Below are 23,905 nucleotides of genomic sequence, written 5' to 3'. Positions count from 1 at the left end.
GACAAAAATCATCCATTGGCTACCCAATTGTATGGTTATTAGAATAATATAGAAGTGGGCTAATATTTACAAAACTGTCTGTGATTCTGTGCAGAAACATGCTCAGGCTCCACAAACATAAGCTTTTAGAATTATTCATAAATCAGTAAACCAACTTGGGCTAGATTCTTACCCAGTAACTTCAATCTACAAAAAGCTTTGGACATCTATCCATTCCCTTGATGGTTTAGGTTTAAAATTTGCATAGTGGATTAATTTTAATTAGTTTACACTTCATTCTGAATACTTTTGAAAGTCTCTTGGGCAGTTTTTTGGTTTCTTTACTGTCAAAGTGGTTACTAGATTCTCCTGCCAACAATAAATTAAATACTATACTATTGCTTTGTAAGTGGACTCAGGTTTGGCTGCACTGACTTTCCTTAACTTTAACTGGAAAAGAAGCTTCATTGTTTATGCACATGGGAAAACTGCCTTGGGTCAGATTTTGCTCACTAAAATAATTGGAGATTGTTTTGATTTAATTTGACACTCTGTTTCCATTAAGAATTCAAAATGCCTCAGACTGTCTTTTGAATCATTATTATACTGTGAACAAATGAATAAAGGCAGGAATCACAAAACCTCAGATTTAGAAGAATCCTCAGAGGTCATCCAGTATCCAAATAAAAATTCTTTCTACCATCACTCCAACAAATGAACATCCAGTCTTTACCTGAAGATCTCTTTATAGTAAGGGGAAATCTACTACTCCCAAAGTAGCCCATTTCAATTAAGCATAGTTTTTAATTGCTAAAGTTTTTTCCCCTTACATCACAATTAAGCTTACTTCTAGGCAATCTACCCATGCTCCTACTTCTGTTCTCAGAGGCCAGTCTGAACAAGGAGTTCAGGGTGGCACAATGGAAAACACCTCTACTATCAAAGAACCTGGGTTCAAAATCCACCTTTGATGTTTACTATTTCTGTGATCTTAGACAAGTCACTTGATTTCCCTAGGCTTCAGTTTCCTCTTTTGCAAGAAGAGGGGACTGGATTAGATGACCTCTTTGGTCCCTTTTAGCTCTAGATCTCCAGGAATCCTCTTCCATATGATTTGAAGACAATGATCCTATCTCATTCTCTCCAAATTCTCTCCATCCCCCCACAGTGTTCTTATCTCCAAGATAAGCATCCCTAAATCCTTCAATGGATCTTAAGTGTGGAAAAGATGCCTGTTTGGGTTCTGCCTTTTATAGGGATTTGGCAAAGCTCAATTAAGATAAAAAAATGTTAAAGAGCAAAAACAGGGTTGGAACAAGATACATTTCTGGGCAACTGAATTTCATTGATTTTTTTTATTCCACATAGATGGACGACAATGAAGCAAAATATAAATTCTCCAAGGAAGTCTAAATACACAGAAGGCCAAACAAAATTATATGAAAGGCATGCTCCTGCAGGATTCACATCTATAACAGGTAAGTTTCCTGATAATCATTCTTCTTTTGATAATCATTCTTCTATTCTCTGCAATTATTTTAAATGGAATCCTTGGCATTTGGCTATTCTATACCTTTTCATTACAAAGGGGATTAGGGGAGTCACTTTCATGACAACTATTTAAGGGCCATACTAGATCTCCTCAAAGTAAGTGGAATTTAAAACTAAGAAAGTTAATGAATAACTCCAGGGAGTTGGGGGAAAGAGGGTAAAAAAAAAACTTTTTCTCCCTTGAGGCAAATTAGTTTTTTCCTTGAAATACTAGGGTAACTGATTCAGTTCTTCATGACATTTTCACCATTTTGGAATTATTAAGTAGGCCTAAGTGACATCTCATTTGGGGAATTTAAATTCATGTTAGAATTCAAATGCTCAACAACCCAAGTAATCCTGTTTGGGGCAAGTACTATATTAACTCTGACTTTGAGTTGGAAGACTTTGTACCTTATTTAATTAAGTTGTTGGCAATATTGACATTACTGACAAATATCCATAGCACTGAGAATTACTTCACTTGTCCAGTATGGATAGATGGACCAACCTTTCAAGCACACTAAACTGGTCTTTTCATTTCCTTTGGTGGTCCTTAAGCAGATAAAATATACACAGTTTCTGTTGCCCCGTGTGCAAATTAATGGTGATAGAGCTAGATGTTCTCTCTTCCTTTCACAAAGGAAAGTTTCAAGAACTATAAGTTACCCTTTGGAATTCCTGTGTTGCCATAGTCAACAAACAGAGGCACACGTACCCCAAATTAAGACAGACACGAAGGTTTCAAGCAACAGACGATTAGAACAAAAAGTTCTGGAGGACAAACCTTCCATAAGACCATAGAATAATGAATTTAAAGGCTGTCTCATCCAATCTCCTTCCCCCCAACACACGTGCATTGAAAGCTGAAGTTCCTTAATAAAGTCTCAATTAGTGGGATCCTAGTCAGATAAAAGAAGACCTCGGTGATTAAGGTAATGTATATTACAATCAGATTTGACTTGGACTTCCTCAACTTCTTCCTAGTTACCCTCTGACAGCGAGTATGGTTTCTGAACCCAGAATTACAATACAAAAGTATGGGTCAGGAAGACTGCCAATTCATCATTTTCAGGATAAGTCATTTTCACATGGCATGTTCAACTGTCCATGCTTTCACCAAGTATGAAAATGATGCCCATAGCATTGGTGACCATAGACAAATATATGACCTCTACTCAGCTCAACAGGCTAATAATTTCAATTGAAGTCCTCAAGCCAAATATACTTTAACTTTGACCAGATGCCTCAGTGGACATCTGATTTCAATTACAATAGAAATTGAGATGGTTTATTTAGCACTAAGAAAACTGAGCAATTTTCAGATGAAATACAACAAACAAACATCTGATCAATTTATTTGGAGGAAAAAGAGAAATAGGACCAACTAGTTATTTGAATGAAATAACTATTTCACTCCACTAACAAGTCATAAGATGAGAGAGATAGAGTTGGAAGAAGCCTTAAAAGTCATTTAGTAAGAGCAGATGGGTGGTAGAGTGGATAAAGAACCTGGCCTGGAGAAGTCCTGGGTTCAAATCTAGCCTCAGACACTTCCTATTTGTGGGACTCTGGGCAAGTCACTTAACCTCAATTGCCTAGTTCTTACTTACTTCTTCTGACTTGGAATCAATGCTTACTATTGATTCTAAAAAAGGAAGGTAAGGGTTTGTTTTTTAAAAGATATGTATCAGAGGTAAAGCTTGAACCAAGGTCTTCCTGGTTTTGAGAAATGATTTCTAATCACTACACCACACTACACCTGTTGACTCAGATATGAACAAATTTCTTCTATGACCCAGAGATTCTTCTGAGAAGATATCCCTTGCTTGATCAAGGATGCTCTGGTGTATTCATTTCTCCCTTCTACAAGTTGGATGTGGAGTGAGAGGCCCAGAATGGAGCCAAATGGAGCTAGTTATTATATCATAGCCCAATTGATCAAGCATCTTGAGTCTGAGAGTTAAGGAGTAGGAGCCAAGAGAAATGGTTCCACCATTGGAGGAAAGAAGACACAAAGGAGGAACAAGAAAATGGTCTACTTTTTTAATATTATCCTGATACCTATTCCCTAGTCTTCCCGATATCTATAAAATGTCCCTTTGGCCAACTACATGTTCATGAATAAGAATAGAATCAGAACATATTCAAATAGAATCAGAACATATTCAAGCTGTAAGGAATAACCATAAGAATCATGTATTCCAGCCTCCTCATTTTACAGTTGAGTAAACTGAAACTCAAGGAAATTTAAATGACATTCAAGATCACACAACTAGTAAAAATGAGATGTACCTATTAAAGCAAATTATGAAATTTAAAGCATCCTATTATTTACATTATCAATATCAATTACCATTTTCAATGATTACCAATTATCATTATTAATATATTATTATTATTATTAGCAATAATGCTAGAATGGGCAGGGGGTTAGGGGGTAGACAGGGCAGCTTGGTGGCTCAGTGGATTGATAGCCAGGCCTAGAGATAGGGGATCCTGGGTTCAAATCTGGTTTCAGACACTTCCTAGCTGTGTGATCCTGGGAAAGTCACTTAACCCCCATTGCCTAACCCTTCTGCCTTGGAACTAATCAATAAATAGTATTGGTTCTAAGACAGAAGGTAAGGGTTTGTGTTTTTTTCTAATTGTGCTGGGATGACAACCTAGGTCTCTTATCTCTTTGTCCAGTACTCCTTTTCCTTTCACCTTGTGTCTCTTTGACTGGGATCAAGCCCATGGTGTAAGTTAAAGAGGACAAAGAACTTGGACATCAGAAAGACTGGATTTAAATCCCATCTCAGACACTTAAGCAAGCTAAATGACCCTGGGGAAGTCACTTTGTCTGCCTCAGTTTCTTTATTACTATGGGTCCAGATTGACCTCTGAGATCCATTTCAACTTTCAATCCATGACCACCTGAATATATTTCCATTCCCCATCAAAGCTCTGATAATGACCCTGCTAAGGTCAAATAATAAACAAGAAGCTTGGTCTCTGACCCTTTGTCCTATTATCATAGCTATTATTGTTTTATGGTATATCTTTCACTTTAGGAACTCAAATCTAAGTTTAATTTAGAACACCAAATTTAAGTTATTCTAAGTATCAAGCAAGACAACCAATTGGAAAATAATTCCTCAAATGAACAGCAACAAATATGTATCTCAATATTCTATTCTGCAGCCTACAAAGCTGGGTTTGCTATCATAGAAAAGGTTAAATATGAGAAAGGCAGGGTTGTACTGTGTAAAGAGTGCTAGACTTGGAGTCAGGAGAGATCTTCATTTGAATATAGCCTCTTACTGACTGTATGATGATGGACAAGTCATTTAATAACTGATGTTCATTTAGGATTCTAAGATTTTTAAAGCATTTAAATATATTAAATCCTTTCCATTTCAAAACAACCTCATTAAATAAGTACTGCACATATTGTTTTCACGATTTTTAAATGGGGAAACTGAGTCTCATTGAAATTAAGTGACTTAAGGGGCAGCTGGGTAGCTCAGTGGAGTGAGAGTCAGGCCTAGAGATAGGAGGTCCTAGGTTCAAACCCGGCCTCAGCCACTTCCCAGCTGTGTGACCCTGGGCAAGTCACTTGACCCCCATTGCCCACCCTTACCAATCTTCCACCTATGAGACAATACACCGAAGTACAAGGGTTAAAAAAAAAAAAAGAAAGAAATTAAGTGACTTACTCCATGGTCACACTACAAGTAAATGTCTGAGGCAGAATCTGAAGTCTTCCCAGTTCCCTAACAGAGACCGCTGTCCATTATGTCACATTTCTTCTCCAACTTAACCTCTTTGATCCTTCTCTTCTTCATATAAATGAGAGGTTCATTGTTGGGATCAATTGAGTTAGAGGTTACAAGGCTCTTTGTAAACCATAAATTCCTTACATCGGCATCAGTTGTCATAAATAATCTGTACAGGCTTGTGATTTTCTCACTGATTTATTTATACATTATCATATTCATGCCCTTGCTAATTCCTTTTACAGAGAAAAAAGGTCCCATTTTGTGGTTGCATCAAGTGAACTAAATGAACACATTTTGGAAGAAGATCGAGTAAAAATTAAGTCATTGAGCAGAAATCAACTTGCAGAAGAAAAAATTAATTTTGTGGATCACCTCTTCATGCCTGTTCAGACGATGCAAGGAAATAAGAAATACACGGATGGACTTAGTGATTCTTCAAGCATCGGAAGTGTGTTGGATGATGCAGACAGAGAGGTCAGCAATCTCACAGACAGGGCCTTTAGAAGTTTATGTATATCTGAGGACACATCCTTCAATGATTCTAATCTTGTAATTTCACCAGATTTTGCTCAGCAGTTTTTTGGTAGTTTTCAACAGGGAACAGGCAGCCATGCCATCAAGAAAAGCAGTCTCTGCAATAGGATACAAACCCATGGAAATGAGCATGCTAGTTGGGCATCTACATTCCAGCAGTTGCCCAAGTATGTCCAAGGAGAGGAAAAATACCTCAAAGACAACACACCACCTCCAGTCAGCACACGGAGAAAGCTGGAGATCCCTGTTTCTGGTTTGAGGAGTAGTAAACCTGTCTCCAAAGTATCTTCATTAATTAAATCCTTTGATAGAACAGAAAATTCAAGTTCTGACAGCCTGCCTCCCACCAGCAAACACTCTGCTCTGAAAACTCCTCTAAAATGTGCACCCCTCCCAGGAAGTGGTGTGAATTTCTGCGTGGATTCAGCTTTTTTAACTGTCAGGAAGGTACCTGCTGAAATTTCCAAAACATATCAAAATACCAGTTGGCCTAGTGGCAGGCAGGGGACACCAAATTCACCAGTTTCTAATGACCTAACATCTTGTACTGATGGTTTTCAACCACCCCCTATGGATGCTTCCAAGACATTTGAATCAAATGCCCATCTTCCACCAACAAAGCCAGCAAAGATTAAGGGTGGAAAAGCCAATGAACAGGCAAGCAAAGGGAATTTTCTGCATAGTGAGAACAGTGCTTTTGAGTCATGGAATGCACATCACAAGAAATTGCTTGAGAGGAAAGAAGCTGATGAACATACTCCAGAAATCAAAGCTCCCCCAAACTGTGAGGAAAACCCACTACCACTAAGAGAGATCCACCCAAGCAGGCATGAAATATCACCCAGCCACACCAGAGTACGCATGAACCCAGAAGAGAAGACTCTGGCAGCAGGAGTTCCATCTGCTTCTCTTTCCCAAGTGTCTAATGTTCAATCAGTTTCTGAATCCCAAAACTTTGTCACGGAGGAGAAGGTTCCCAGTTCAGAATCCAAGGTTCAGGTGGAAACTTCACGAGCCCCTTGGAGGAGATCAAAACTCAGCAAAGGAGGAAAAGAGAAAACACATGATCCTTTAAGTGAAAAGAAAACTGATGGAAAAGACCCATCTTTGAATAAAAGGCCAGATCCCAAAGTAGACTTTCCTGAAAATGAAGTAATAGAAGAACAAGTAAACTCAAATGAATGTTATAATCCTCATTTTAACATCAGTAAGCTTTTGACACCTGTCATACCAACAAAACAAGTTCTAGACTCACTAGAAAATCAGTCAGGGATGGCAACACTCCCTCCCCAAGAAAATTCAATGGGATCAAGTGAGCATGAGGGAAGAGGACTTAATGAATATCAGTATCGAGACAGTTATAAGTCAAAAGTGCCTAGTTTGTTGTTCAATCTCAAGGATGTCCGAAAGCGAGTCAAAAGTACTTATAGTGCTTCCCCTCTCCTAAAAAGCCATGATGAGAAAACAAAAGCTAGGGATCATGTCAAGCAAGAAAATATAAGCAATGGCACTTTCATGTCCAATGGATCTGAAGAAAATCCCCTACATACGTCAAATAAGGACAAACTGAACCACCAGCCCTATGTCAACATCAAGGAGAAGGATCATAAAGGAGATATTAATGGAGATCTCACAGATAATTATCTAACTCTTAATTCAACTCAGACTCTGGAAGAACTGTCCTATGTGAATGGGGACATTTCAGAACAGAATGATTTCAAGAATGATGACATAGACTTCAGAGATCCTAGGAACAGTGATACAGACACTCAGCAGTATCACCACCAAGCAAATGAGCACAATTTAATGAAAAGTCGGCCTCACCTGTCCTTGAAGATTTGCAATAGAGATCTAGTGGATGGAAAAGTTGAGGACAAACTGAATATTCACCTCCTTGAAAATGGATTACCAAGATCCATTTCCCAGGAGACTGACCAGGAGAGAGATGCAAGATCACAAAATGCAAATTTCAGCCAGAAAATCTCACCAGGTCCACTTTCCCCAGAAGAAGAAGATGTGTTTTATAGTGACACCCAGTCTGATTTCATACCAAACCTCAAAAGCAAGGCCAAAATAAGCACGAGCTCTTCAGACCAATCATTTGCCTCATTTGAGGATCAACAGAAAACATGGTTTACAGAATGCCAAAGGGAAGACAGAAAGAGTAGTGTGAGCCTAGAGGAAAGTCAGAAAAATGAAAAGAGAGAAAAAGGTCTAAGAAAGGATGATTTGCAGTACTATTCTTTAAGTAATGGTTTTGCTAGCGTAGAAGACTGTAACAAGGAGGAAATGTCGCAGAGAGAAGGTGAAAGTATGTCCAGAGATAGTGTGATGATTGAGTCAAAAGAAGAAGCCAACTGCAGAGATGTTTGGTTAGAAGATAAGAATACTTCTCTTCCTGATACCAAAAATCCTCCATTATCACTTTCCCCAAATTCAAACAAGCACATTATGTTTACAATCAAAGACAACACCTTCAAATCATCTCCAGTGATCAAGCCTATCATACTGCCACTTCTGAGGACTTCATCCTCAGAAAATGCCCATAACAATAGCAACAGGGACACAGAGAACAGATTGGTAGAACACAGAGAGAACACTCACCTCTACCAGCTAGAATCCCAAGATATACCAAATGCTCAAAAAAATGGCCAGCTAGCAACATCAAACAGTCAGAGATCCAATGCCTACAAAAAAATCTACAGGAGCATCAGTGATAGTGGACAGGTTTTTGGATCAGTAAAGACAGAAAATTTCCAGCCAATTTCAGAAGCCACTCTTCTGGAAGATGAGAGCAACTCCCCATTCTTCCCATTAATGAGAGATAGTGATGGTGTCAGGTCTTCTCAGAATTTGTTAAATAAGGTTGTGGCCAGTGATCTTGAAAACCATTACGAGAATAAAGAGAAACCTATTGCCTTCAAAGTCAAACCCACCATCATTTTACCAGATGAAGATTCTGGGGAACAACTACCAGCAAGGCAATTCGGAGAAGCCCATTCAGAAGAAAAGACTCAGTGTTCTAGAAACCACTTACTGTCCACTCCCAGGGAAGGGTCTTTGGTGAGAAATATAGTCGCTAGTGAGATGATAAATTCACCGGTAACTAGCTCCATAGTGGACAGCAGTGTTTATTCCCCGTCAGCCAGCACCATATTGGATGATGCCCCACAGGGTCCTCTAGACCCAGGTATATTGCAGGGAGATTTGCCAAACTCTGCCAAAACAAGTCCCTTGACCAGCACATGTTCCAGCATACCCAGCCTAGCATCAGAAAGAAAGAGTGGTGCCAAAACAGCAAGGGAAGACATTACACACTCTGTAGTCCCAAGTATTGGAGGTAACCCGCAATTTGATTCATCTGCTGAAGAAACCATGGCTTTGTCCACAAGGGATGCACTATTGGAGGAGACTAGCAGCTGGGCAGCTCCCTATGAAAGATCACCCTCTACTGTTCACATGGAAAAGTCAGTGAGCAAACCACCAGCAGTCCCACCAAAAACTGAAAAGGCCCTAAGGCGAGCAAAGAAATTGGCAAACAAACGGAAAAAGATGGACCTGCAACAAGAGAAACTGTATGAAATCCAGGAGGAAAGCCCTCAGATGGAAGGTGCAGATGGGATTTGGAAAAGGCCTTTATCCCCTGTAGAGATTCCACAATCCAACTTCCCCAGGGTCCGTTCCCTTCCTCCTCCAATTCACCGGCACTCAGTGGCCACACTCTCTGAGTCCATAAGGAGGAGACCCAGTGGTGCTCAGTCTGTAATCCCTATGTCCTCCTACCCTGCCACTCAGAAGAAAGTCCTCCAGGATCCTCACTCTGGAGAGTACTTTGTGTTTGACCTACCACTCCAGGTGCGAATCAAGACATTCTATGACCCAGAGACTGGCAAGTATGTTGAAGTATCAATCCCTTCTTCTGAAAGGGGGTCCCCTGAAATCCCCTCTTCAGAAATTTTTAATTCTCCTTACTTGGTATATCCTGGCCTCCACCCTCTACCAGTGACTTCTTTAACACCTCTGAGATCCTCCTCACAGCTCTCAGCACCCACTTTTCTAAGGCAGGAGCCTCAAGCCAGGGAGTCAGCTGACCACTGGCTCCAGAGCTTCAGAAATGCCAAACACCCAAGTCCTCAGGCATATGCTGAACCCATACATAATTCTCCAAGTCATCAGAGAGAGGAAGTTCCACAGAGTTTGAAAAAGGACCCAAGTGAGGCTCAAAATTTGGACATTATTTCCATGGATGATTTAGAGGACTTTGCTTCAGAAGGAATCTCTTGAAAATTAAATTTATTTTCAACCCTCTCCACGTCTATCACCCTTCCCCACCCAAAAATAAACAAATAAAGCCCACCCCTCTCCCAGAAAAAATTTTACATACATTCAGGCATCTCCTTGAACATATTTATTTGAAAATGGCACCTAATGCAAAATTTAACACTGGAATTTTTTTTTCTAAAGAATAAATCCAATTGAGGGATTTTGTCCTCTCTAAGTTAGGTTACCCTCCCAACTCTTAAAAAAATCTGCTACTGTTTGGGTGTTACAAAATGGCCAGTCTATGAGAAGGGTAGTGATTGCATGAATAACCCTCCCACTTCTCTCTTTCCCTTCTCCTCTCCCATCTACCCCACTTCCTTGCTGCCACCCCCAATGCTGCTAAAGCTGCTAATGCCACCAAACAGAGAGGATTCATCACCAAGAAATCCTCTCATCCAGGGTTGAAGTCACTAAGGATGAGATCTGAGCTTATGCTTCACTTGGAGAATGTCTGTTTAGACATCTTTCCCCATTCTCTCCCCTTACTGAAAGTGAAGTGACTTCCAGCTCTGCCAAGGGATGTTGTATGGACCCTCCCAAGTGAGTTTGGTTGGGAGTACTCCTTAAACTTCAATCAGTCGGATACTCATCACACTCCCTTTCCCACCCCCACAAGAAAAAATGAGACTGTGATTACTGTGGTTTATCATACAGAAAATAGAAAATAAATCCTATCTCTCATTTACAACCCGGCAGTGCCAATTTCATGTAGACAGAGAGCTCACCCACAAGTTCCCAGATCACTTTCTCTGTCCTCCACATCTCAGGCTAAATCTCATGCAGTGTGAAAACTCTTCCCTGAAGAACCAGAAGACAGTTGAAAAGTTTATTTAGGGTAAGAAAAGGTATTGTTTCTATAATGAAACATTCTTCTAGATGTCATCTGATGAGTCAAAAAAACTTTTTAATAATGTTTAATATCTAGTTGATAGATATCATTCTGTCTTTGGCCTGATGTCATTTATTGAGAAAAGTGATCAAATAAAGCAGCCAGGTGATACTCCTGATGCTGCTCTTTTGGCGCCATGGACAATCTGTTCTTCTGATGCTCATAATCACTTGGTAACAATTCCCACTGGCCCTTGGCTTGTGATGGAAGTCAGCCACACACATATGGCCCCTCATGTGACCATGCAAGTGGAATTCCATGCTGTGTATACAGTCCCTAGCTCAGGTCTATTTATTTGTTTTCCCGGGTTTGATTGAGGTTAGAACCACTGGACTGCTTAGCAACACTTATTTTGTCTTATTGAGATATCTGCTATTGATTGTACAGTGTTTTCCCCCACAAACTTCCCTGTTTTGCCTGCGTAAGCTGGGTCCCTGAGATTTAGTGGTATGAGGCAACTAGATGGGCAGTGACTAGAGTGCCAGTCTGGAGTCAAAAAGACTCATCTTCCCGAGTTCAAATCTTGCCTCAGAAACTTACTCTGTGACCTGGAGTAAGCCATGTAACCCTGCTTGCCTCAGTTTCCTTATTTGTAAAATGAACTGGAGAAGGAAATGGCAAACCACTCTAATGCCTTTGTCAAGAAAATTCCAAAAGGGGTGATGAAGAGTTGAGCACTATTGAAAAAAACAGAACAACTCAGAGAGAGACAGACTGACAGACAGACAGACAGACAGATTGTGGCTCAAATACACTTGTATCTTTAAAGGCAGTTAGAATTTATGAGTAAATATATACATGCATAAAAAATTAGAAGAACATTAGTCTGATTTTCCTTTTTTCCAAATACTGAAACATGGGTTAAAAAATAAGGAAACACATCCAACCTATATTTTTTAATTTAACTATATTTAATTCAGGCAGGCAGTGTTCTCCCAGCAGCTGCTTTTCTTTCCTTATAAAGCTAAGATTTTTTTTAAAAAGAGGAAGATATTTTCAGCTATTTGGTAAACCCACTGTTTGCCCACATGGAGATGGGAAATAAGAAGAAACATGAGAACAAGAAGACTAATGAAAATCCATAGCATCCTTATTTAAGATCTCACAGATCTTAACAGAGAATCCTTTCTCAAGCATTCTAGATGACTCTGAGACTTCCACAGCAACCCCTGGCACTAGTTATGTTTCTAAAAGATCTAAAAGTAGATTTTTAAAAATTGTATACACATACACAATCGCATTACTACATATTGCTACAGATTAGTTGCTGCATTTAAAACTAGTTCCCTCAATCTCAGTTTGAACTCGAGTCTTATGTGAAGTAAAGGTTTTTATCTTTTTTAATCTAAGCATATCCAGGTATATGAAAAACTGCATTAAATGAGGAAAGGGACCTAGTTGGTTTGGCACCCTCTCCCCCCACCCCCAGCTTGAGAGCAGTATCCAGCCTAAAAATACCATTTGAACCAACTTCCTTTTTTTAAAAAAAATGTTTTGAGACTAGGTTTAACTATCTGGCCCAGGTTAGATGTGCAGCAAACATACCTGATCCCACTATCAATTGGCAGGGAAGTTTTGGCCTACTCCACTTTTGAACTAGACCAGTTTATTCCACCTTAAGCAGCCTTATACACCCCCATCCCCTCTCCCAGGGGTCTACCATATTGGCATCAGTCAGCTCCAACTTGGAATGACAATCTGTATTGGTGGAGGGGCCTACTACACCAATGTAAGTATATATATATATATATATATATATATATATATATATATATACATATATATATATCCTTGAAATATGAATTATGTGTAGTTTTATAAATGTGTTCATTGATACTCAAAGCATTTGATAAGCCACTCCAAGACTAAAATGTCTTTTCTCTTGCAATAATGTGATCCACTAGCCAGTCTCCCCCAGTAGCATGGATTACAGGAATAAGCCACCAATGTAGGTCAACTCCAATTTTTCATCCTCGCTCAAAAACGATGCCTGGCAGGAATAACGATAAGGTACATATAGAAAGTCTACCAGCCCAAACCAAAGCTTGCTCTGCTAGTGCCCAAGTCATCATGCTATTTTTTCCTTGATTCATAAATTAGTGGATGATTCCTAAAGGATCACTGTGGAACAATTTGGAACAAATCTGTAAAACAAGGCATTGTTACTAAGTTGGCTTCTATTGGGAGGAAGTGTGGTGTGGTAAGAGGAGTAATTGGTTTGGATAACAAAAACATACATTTGAATCCAATTATCAGTCACTTGCTAGTTGTACAATCTTGGCCAATTTATTTCATCCCTTGGCGTATCTGTTTCTTTGTCTGTAGAGTAAAAGGATTGGACTAAATGCCCTGTAAGTTCTCCTCCAGCCCTAAAAGTCTATGACCTCATTTAACTCATCATCATGACATAAATTTTTTATTATAGTATTCCAAGCTGGTTTATAACAGAACTTATATGTTTATAAAATGGTTGGAAAATCATAGATTTAGAAATAGATAGAAAAAAACTTCAAGGCCAATTAGTCTAGTCCCTTCATTATGTAGATGAGGAAACCAAAGCCCAAAGTAAATTTCTCAAATTTATATAGGCAATAAGCCAGGATTTAAGCTACCTCCCAATGAAATGCATTATCAAAAAGTATGCCTATTCCCTTCCTAATAAAGTACACACTACTCTTTTTCGTCTACAACAAAATAATAATTAGTCATCTCAAAACTAAATGAGTTGGGACGTAATGGGTTTCCCATTATTCGCCATTTTCGAGCAAAAGCAGGGTGACTATTTGTCACATATATAATAGAAATGTTTATGTCCAAGTTGGACAAGATGGCCTCCAAGACCTCTTCCAACTAGAGGATTCTGAGATTCTATAGTTTCTTGGGCAAGCTTGTGATGGTGCCTATATTCAATCAATATGTATCCAGGCAAAAAGTAATTAAGAATTCTAGAAATCACTTAAATAATTGATATTTGGCCTGGGGAAACAATGGCCTGGGATTGAGGAAAACCATAGTGGGAAGGATTCAGAAGGTGTCCTTACATTGATCAGTTTTTCTAAATTCTGCCCTACAGTTTACATATGCAGACATAGCAATACTCACAATGTTTAATCAAGGATAACTTGTTTGTATAGTTTCCCTTCCTTTTGGGGGCTCTAAGTGGTCTGGGAACTTGTGTCCCAGATGGTTTGGGAGCCCTAAGTGATGATAAGGAAAAATATGATCATTTCTCACATCTCAATAATATAGAGAAAAGGCAGCTATCCTGTAAATGGCTCAAAGAAGTCACTGAGTCATAATTAAAGGAAAGAGCCAAGAATAGAACCAGGGAGAAGGGGCAGGTAGGTAGCTCAATGAATAGAGTCAAACCTAGAGACAGGAGGTCCTGGGTTCAAATCTGGACTCAGACACTTCCTAGCAGTGTGACCCTGGGCAAGTCACTTACCCCCATTGCCTAGCCCTTACTGCTCTTCTGCCTTAGAACCAATATAGAGTATTGTAAATACACAGTTAAAAAAAAAGAATCAAACCAAGATCTCTTCATTCATGGCCAATGGATGACAATGAAGCTGCTTTTGAAATGACCTTTATAGATTGGTACAAAAACTTCAAGTTAATTATTTCAGATTGGTTTTACATAGAGATACATATGTATATCCATATATATATATGCACCTATATGTGCACATATATAAAACCAATGAATGTATATATATATACAGCTCTATGTGTGTGTGTGTGTGTACATATATATACATATATATCCAATAATAACCTTCAAACACTAGGACCAAAGGAACTTTTGTTGCATTTTCATCCAATAAAATAAAGTATTTGGTGTATTTGATCAAAAAAGTGAATAAGACTAGATCCTTAAGTGGGGATATTTTAGGGGGGAATGTCATATCGTTGTAACCATTTTAAAATTGAGGATTTTTAGGACATTTACAGGTTTTTTTTTATTTTCTTGTATCATTTTAACTAGATCTACATGTGATTTTAGGGTTTTCATAAAGTGATAGAAATCATAGAACAGATACAACTATCCCTGCAATACTAGTGTTCCAGTGTCTGTTCGCAACGTATCATTCCCATCAATGATCATGAAAATGCTTAGCAGGCAGGAGATTCCAGATCTATGATTTCTTCAACATAGAGAACTTCCCATGTGGCAACTTTCTCCACAGATTCAAATCAGCAACTTATCTGAAAATTCTAATTGTGTTATCTGGGGTTACCGAGCAATTAGGTGATCTACCTGTGGTCACAACCTTACTGTTTTTGAGAGACAAGGATTGAAACTAAATATTCTTGACTTTAAGGCCAACCTTGCATACACTATACCATGCCATTACACATACACAAATTTTTAAGATACAAAATGGGATATGGCAAAAGGAAATATTGAAGAAGACTATGTTCCATCCATGTCAACATATACTTGCTCAACACCTACTATGTGCTAAGTATTATAAGGAATGTAGAGATAGGTAAGGCAATTCCCTTCCCTTAAGGAGATCCCAGTCTCAAGAAATCAGTTTGTGTTCCAGTGTCTTTTCTCCAAAGTTTCTAAGTTGATATTTTGCTCTTTGGAGTCACAATGCAAAAACCATCTTATTTCACAGCATCATTTCTCTTAGCACAGGGACAAAGATTTAAAATTCATTAAAAATTACAGCATCTGGCCCATGACTATCCAGATTGAGGACATTTTCAATTGATACAAAGTTGGGCGCCATAGGTACACTGAAGGAAGAACAATGGGTCTTTGTTCCCTCAACAAAGGGTATAAACCAAATGAATCCTCAACTGCACATTATTCCTCCTTATGATGCTTAGATGAGTGGCTTTCCTGACCCCCTGACTCTAAATACGATATTGGCCACCTGGCCCCAATTTTATTACTGGAGCCTGCTCTTAGTTTTGTGTTGGTGATGTTCTCTCAACCTAGACTTGGGCTTTGGAGAGCTCCTCTCCTTCATCATCATTGACTTACAGGTGCCTCCTTCCCAACACCTCAGAGAACCATTTCTTCCAGGAGACCCAGATGTAGTTTTTGAGAAAAGGAATTTAAGTCTTTAGAATGGTTTTCAAGTACCTCAGACATTAATGAACATATATCTTTTTAATTCTTTCTTTTACATGGCAATTATGGATGATTACCTTAGTTTAAAGATACCCTTCACTAAAAAAACTGTCTTTCTTCTAAGCTACAGAAGACTTGCATAAATTGTTATTTTAAAAATTGGTACCAGATGGAGAATTGCTGAGTCTCACTCTGAACTTGGACTTGTCCTCAAATGATCTCTCAACCGTGTTGTTTGTTTTATATACATTTACCAAAAAAAAAAAAAAACTGCCCAGGTCCTAAACAGAAGAGGCTTTATTTTTGTGCTATGCAAGTGAATATAGAAAACTATTCATCAATTAGATTCCCACTTCCCTTAGAGAAGCTGGTGATTGATTGAGACTTTACCCCTCTAGAAATATATATCACATATAATATAAATGTAATATGTGTACATATATATGCATAACTATCTCTTCCATTAGGAGGTAAATTATATTAATAATTATTAATTGTTATTAATCATTATTATTTGTTATTAAATAATAAATTATATTAATATTCATAGTGCCTAACTATTGAAAGAGACAACTCATTCATTCCAAATGACAAAGAGTTCTAGAGAAGGCTTGTCCAATCATTTATATCCCTGCCTAGTGTATATCATTGGTTTTGTAGAATAATAATAATACAACTAAGGAAGTACTTTACATTTGGCAAAGCACCTGACAAACAGGGTCTCATTTGAGTCTCACAACAGCCCTGAGAGATAGGTGCTATTATTATCCCCATTTGACAGATAAGGAAACTGAGGCAGACAGCGGCTAAGCATATATGTACATATACACATACATATGTGTACTTACATGCATACATGTGCCCCTGTGTGCACATCTAGATCTAGACCTGCATATACATGTGTCAGAAGTAAGAAGTTATCCCTCCCATTAGAAGGAAAGTTCATTATGAATGTGAGTATCTAGGCATATAGGTAGTACAATGGACAGATCTCTGGTAGTGTCATGATCTGATTTCAAAAGTAGTCTCAGACACTTACTAGCTGTGTATCCCTGTTCAAGTTACTTTGTTTCTGCCTGCCTCAGTTTATTTATCTGTAATATATGTACAATATATAGATAATATACATATTATACCTGTTTTATATATAATGTATTACAAATGCACACATATATTATACACACTTATATAATATGTATATTTAATATATACTTATATGTGTATATCTCTCCCATTAGAAGATATATTAACTTAGTTAATAAAAGTAATAGATATATTATATTAATTTAGTTAATAATAGTAAGTTATATATGGCTATATGTTCTATAGATGTTGAATATACCATATATATATATATATATCATGTGTGTTAATTTTATATTCACAGAGTATGTGCACACACATATATATTGCAGGTATATCAGATCTATGTACATATAAATTAACAAATACACACATAAAGTACTTAAATGAAAAGTATTTTTAAAATGAGGACAATTAGAACCAGCAAAGTTTTCATGAAGAATATGGAACTTAAGCTGTTTTCTCATAAAGAAAAAGAGATTCTCTATTAAGAGGGGATAGAAGGAAGGAGAAGAGGTCAGGGTTCAAGTTGTGCGCAATCACATACTGGTTGTGTGACCCTGGGCAAGTCACTTAATGTGTCAGTGATCTCAGCAGCTCTCTAGGACTACAAATTATTGCAGAGAAAGTGCTGATCTCTTTTTATTGAGAGAATTTCAACATCCAATTTTCTGTTATGATAAAATCACTGGTCTAGTCCATAGCCACAAAACTAATAATTGTCAGAGACAGGATTCTGTAAAGTTTTACCCCATGTTTAAGTCTCTGGGAGAGACATTCTTCAGTGGAATGTTTAAGAAAAGCTCCCCTTAATTTTACCTTGATTTCAATTTTCTCATCCAGGAGGATGCCCACTTCCTGAGGATGTTCCACTTTGGACAGCTCTAATTATTTCAAGTTCATCCCAACTTCAAACTTAAATGTGCTTCTTTATAGCTTCCACCCATTCCTCCTGTTTTATCCTATGAGTCAAAGATAACAAGTCTTTTCCTTTCTTCACAAGTCAGCACTCCCAGCTATCATTCCTCACTTGGTTCTCCTTTTCTCCAAGCTAACCATCTCCCATTTCCTCCAACCTTAAATGAAGTGGGCAGGGGAAGGTAAGCTCTTCAGCGAGGATGGGTGAATGGAGGACCATAACACTTTCTCTGGGAGTCCCTTAAAGAATGTACTTTCTCTCTTTGGCTGGACCATAAAGAATTGGCTCAAATCACAGCTGTTGAAATAATCGTGGGAGGCTCGATATTGTATTTTATGGACAATTTTATTTCTCATGCCTACATTCTCTTATTCCATCTGTAAAGGTCAGAAACCCAGAGACCTGAAAAACATAATCTCCTTGTTTTAAAAAATCAAATAAGGACTTGCTGACTTGAAGATTTCAATCACTGCTTTCATTAAACCACTGGTATTTTATAAAGCGTTTGAATGTTAAAACAGAACATCTACTGTTTTAGCAGGATTTCTTAACCTTGTTTGAGCCTGGATTGCAATTTAAGGAATGTATACTTTATCTCATAGGATGAATGTTGCTTGGACTTTGGAGATTTGACTGGCTTAAAGACTCCTGTTTAAAATATGTTCCTATATTATTATTTTTTTATCCAAAGAAACAGAATCAAAAAGTTTTGTTGTGTTCAGGAGAAATGTGCAGAGAAATGAAAGGGCTTGCCTACCCAATTCCTTCTATTTCTTCATACTCAGAGTATTTAATTAATTTATTTTCAAGCCCTTCCCTTCAGACTTAGAATCAATAGTGTGAATTTGTTCTGAGACAGAAGAGCAGTGGAGACTAAGCAAGTGGGGTTAAGTGCCTTGCCCAGCGTCACACAGCCAGGAAGTATCTGAAGCTAGATTTGAACCCAGGACTTCCTGTCTATAGGTCTGGCTCTCTATCCATTGAGCCACCCAGCTGCCCCTAAAAGTACTTCTTTTTGAGTTGATGAGGTGGATGGGAAGTTCTTAATATTTATCAGAATGTACTTTATCTGCTTTGAGATAATGCACCCATAATATTTTGAAAACCTGAAAGGGCTGTATGAAAAATCAACCATCTTCCCCAACCAAAAACAAAGCCTAATCTTGCAGAATGTCAAAGGAGGAGGTTGAAAAGAAAGGAGTCACCCAAGAGAGCCTTGGAAAATCCTTTGAATAGCACCAGGAACCAAAGATAACTAGAATAAAATGATAAACTAAAGCCTCTAAGACAAGTTTATAGTCAATTAATTTTATGTCTTTTGTCTAACACAGGATTTAAGATCAATGTCTTGGGGTTATTTTTTAAACCTGTACTCTGTCTTAGAATCAATACCAAGTATCACTTCCAAAGCAGATGAGTATTAAGAACTAGGCAATGGGGGGTTAGTGACTTTCCCAGGGTCACACAGTTATGAAATAGCTGGGGCTGGATTTGAACCCACAACCTCCAGTCTCCAGGCCTGACTATCCACAGAGCTATCTGGATATTCCTCTTGCGGTCATTTTTATTAGTCTGTCTCCTTTATCCCATAGGAACTGAAAAAGGGACCTACCATTCTGGATGACTAAGATCTTAGATTTAGAGCTGGAACCCTAGAGATCCTCCTAATAACCTTTGACAATTTTTCAGGTGAAGAAACTGATGCACAGATAGGTTAAGAGACTTGACCTGGATAATAGGAGTAGATTTCAAGCTGAAGGGACCTTGGAAGGTATCCACTCTAATCTCCCATTTTATAGATGAGAAAAACTGAGTTTCAAAGGTGAGTAATTTACCTGAGGTCAAGTTCCTGAATAAGAATCTGAACCCAGGTCCTCCAAACTCAAAATCCAGTTCCCTAATCACTATGCTATATTTCTTCTCTCATGGAAGAGTGTGGTGATGTGGAAATGACTGGGACCTTGGGAGAAAATGAACATTTCTTTTTTTAATCCTTATCTTCCATTTTAAAATCAATAGTTCATATTGATTTCAAGGCACAAGAGTGGCAAGGGCTAGGAAATTAAGGTTATATGACTTACCCAGGGTCATATAAATATCTGAGTAGATAGTAAGTATCTGAGGCCAAATTTAAACTCAAAGCCTTCCATCTCTAGGCCAAGTTCCCAATCCACTGAGCCACCTACCTGCCCCCATGAATGTGTATCATCTTAAAGTTCATAAGAGGTGAGAAGAGGAACACCGGAAATTTTACCCAATGCTTTACACCAAATTTCCAAAATTTCAGAGGAAGGATGAGCATGACTCAAGGACAGTCTTTCAACAATGAAATTCTGATCATGAAATTAAGAATAATTTTATTTTAAAAAGTAAAGGGGGGAAGCTAGGTGACCCAGTGGATAGAGTGTCAATCTTAGAGATGAAAGGTCCTGGATTCATATCTATACATCCTAGATGTGGGCAAGTCTCTTAACCTCTATTACATATCCCTTATTGCTCTTCTGCCTTGGAACTAATACTTAATATTGACTCTAAGACAGAAGGTAAAGGTTTAAAAAATTAAAGAGAATAAACTAACATGACTTCCTAAGAAATTTTCTAATAAGCTAAAGTTTGAAAAAGAGCATTTACAAATAGAAGGGGCATGTGGCACAATAAAAGAGACCTAGATTTGGAAGCAAGTGATTTCAGTGCAATTCCCAGCTCTGCTACTATTACTACTACCAACAAAATGAGATTAGATCCAATGGCCTCTAAGGTCCCATCTATCTCCCAATCAATGAGTTTAAAAGTGTCCAGAAGAGCTGGGTATGGTGATTCCTGCCTATAATCCCTGCTGCTGGGGAGGCTGAATCTGGAAGATCACTTAAGTTTGGGAATTCCAAGCTGTAGTGAGCTAACCCATACAAAGTCCAATACCAATATGGCAAGCCCCCAACAGACTATTTAAGGAGGGATGAACTAGCCATGGTAATAAACAGAGCATGTCAAAGCTCCCATACCAATCAGTGGTGGGATAGCACTCATGAGTGGCTACTACACTTCCTATTCTATAGAAGAAAAGGAGACCCAGTTTCAGAAAAAAAAGAGTACCAAGAAAAGCAAGGTCCCAAAATAGCCGTGGACCCAGAAAAGTGCTAAGAACAACAAAAGGGACTTAGTAAGTTATGTTGTGCCTACTTCAAACAAAAAATCCAAATCAAGAAAAGGATGAACCTCTTGCACAGAAAGTGGCATGTAGAATGAGATGTAGAGTAGCAAATAATATCAATGCCACACTAGGAGCATCCATGAGAAAAGTTTGCTGAGCGTTACTAGGACATTGTCAAGTTCATGGAAGGTTTTTATCCAAGAGGGTTGCTCATGAAGCAAGGGAAAGCAAAGGGGCTGGGTTAGGGAGATAGATCATCATCATGTAAACCCAATAATCATCACTAGAAAATTTGATCCAGAATTCAGAGCACAAATGAGTTCCAAGGAAGCAGAAAACATGTCTAGAGGAGAGCTTGCAGCAACAGCTGGTATGAGATAATTGTTAGGTCAGCATTCTGAATTCTGTCTGCTCTTTTGTGGGTACTCCACCCATGTTGATCTTCAGTTTTTAAACAGACCCACAGCTGGGTTGGCAGCTGGACCCATGAAAGAGAGAGAATTTTGTTTCTCTGAGCAGATAGTATGAGATCACCTAGATTATCTAAAGGAGTTCATGTCATAAAATTAAATGGTACCCAAGGGCAATGAAAAAACTTTCAGATTACTGGATGGTTATTACTGGATTGTGATTACTGAACTGTTAGTAATCTTTGAGAAAGTCCTTAGAAAAGATAGGAAGTGCCAAAAAGACAGACAAACATTGAATGGATTACACATTTTAGACTAGTGAATTTAGAGCTGATCAGCAAAAACCTAGAATAGTTATTAAAGAACTGACTTCAATTAATCAATAAATATTTATTAAAGATCTATTATGTGCCAGGCACTGGGTTAAGTGTTAGGGATACAAAAAAGAGGCAAAAAACAGTCTCTGCTCTCAAAGAGCTTACAATCTCATGGTTTGTATGTATTTCAAAAATGAAATTTCTAAAGTGCTAGATGAGGTTAAGAGCATGTACATGTAAGCCTTGCTTTTAGAGGAAGCTGAGGCTAGTGAATATTAACCTCATGAGTTCTGAGTTGTAAGTAGAGTTAACACCCATCAGGTGTCCTCACTCAGTATCATGAGATTCTGGGAACAGGAGGACCATCAGTCTGCCTAAGGAGAGGTAGACCAGCCCAGGATGGAAATGAAGCAACTCAGAGCTTTCCTTGCTAATCATAAGAGGGATTAGTTTCATAAGTGTAATAGGGAATTAAAGTAAATAAGGGGATAAGGCACAGTGGATGGGGTTAGTGAGTCCCTAAGTCAGTAAGGTGGGAAAGAAGGGTAAAATGGTGGAGGTAGTAAATTGAGGTGGTAGGAGAGATAAGGGAATGACTGAGTTTAGGGGAATATAAGATGATGAAATAGAATAAGCAGCAAGGGAGATGATGAGGTAATTGGGCAGGCAGCTGCAGCAGAGAGACACAGACTGGGTACACAGGTTTGAGACAGAGACACCGAAGGGAAACAGACTAAGCCCTCCAGGTAGGAAGGGCACTTCTACAGACAAAGGTTAGGGCCAGCCAGAAATGGCTTGAAACTGACTAGAGGGCTTTCTAGTTAGTTTCTCAGATTCACAAAGGAAGAGTCCAGAGGAAGTATAGGGATTATCACTTCCTCCAAAATGGACGCCTCCAACTCCCCTCAGGACCCAGAGAGAATACTGTTCCTTTCTCCCCTTCTCCCTCTTTTATCAATCAACCAATGATTTAGCCAAAGGTTTCATTAAGTGATAAACAGAGTTTATTGAGTTTCAGGGTTGATTGTAAAGGACAGAGGGATACAAGGTATCTCTAACAGCCACTCTAACAGAGGGAGAAGTTTCAGCTTGGGGAGGGACACAGGAATGTGAGACTGAGAAAGGACCTGCCTAACTCATTCTCTGGAGGTTTTGTTGCCTTTAAGGTTAGGAAAGTTGCATACAATGATTCAGATGATAATTTGTATCAAGGGTAAGCCCTAGTTAATGACGGGGAAACTAAATCTACAAAGTTTGAATGCTATCACCCAGATCCACCCTTCTCCTAAAAACCCACAGGAAATTCAGGAAAGGAAATGATGATTGGGATAGGGAAGGTCAGGGGGATCCAGAGGAATTAGCTAAGCTACAAATCTTAAGAGAAAAGATGCAGAATCAAGGCCAAGTTTTCAGCCCAAAAATAGAGCTCAGTTGACCTTCCTACTCTCATCAAGTCTCCAGGACCAACTGCCTCTAGTCAGGGTTCTAAACCCTTTTCAACTGTCAGAAATTCTGCAGTAAGGCTTTGCAGGGTTGCTTTGCACCTTTTGCACCACATCCTACACTTCCAACCTGGGCAAGACAGAGAAATCCAATCTCAAATACAAAGCAAAACCAAATAATAGAAAATGGGGTGGTAATCATGAGAAGCTGGAATAAGAGAACAAACCATACTCAACTACACTAAATTCCCTTCTTTGATTGGGATGATAGATCAGAGCAAATAATGTGGGCAAAGTCTATCTAGGCAACAGCAAGGCATTTGATATGTCCCATAACATCTCTATGGACAAGATGGAGAGACATAAGCTAAATGATGATAGCCCTAAGCATGATCTAGTGAAGAAAATTGTCCTTGGAAGGTAATATCTATCAAACAATAAACAATTAATTATACATGGGGACACTCTGATAAACATT

At 38.5% G+C, this 23,905-nt stretch overlaps 1 protein-coding gene across 4 annotated transcripts in view; it reads left to right on the top strand.

Moving 5' to 3' along the window:
- Positions 1-11,156, top strand: part of C2H10orf71 (chromosome 2 C10orf71 homolog) — a 43,591-nt gene extending 32,435 nt beyond the window's left edge. For all 4 annotated transcript variants that reach the window (XM_044665772.1, XM_044665775.1, XM_044665776.1 and 1 more), the window contains 2 exons: positions 1,348-1,457; positions 5,516-11,156. In XM_044665772.1, the coding sequence (XP_044521707.1) occupies positions 5,652-10,091 (4,440 nt within the window). In that variant the 5' untranslated portion in view covers positions 1,348-1,457; positions 5,516-5,651 and the 3' untranslated portion in view covers positions 10,092-11,156. The remainder of the gene's footprint in view (positions 1-1,347; positions 1,458-5,515) is intronic.
- The last annotated feature ends 12,749 nt before the right edge of the window (positions 11,157-23,905 follow it).

This window comes from Gracilinanus agilis, chromosome 2, assembly GCF_016433145.1.
Source record: "Gracilinanus agilis isolate LMUSP501 chromosome 2, AgileGrace, whole genome shotgun sequence".
Lineage (NCBI taxonomy): Eukaryota > Metazoa > Chordata > Mammalia > Didelphimorphia > Didelphidae > Gracilinanus > Gracilinanus agilis.
This window is presented reverse-complemented; position numbering and strand designations above follow the sequence as displayed.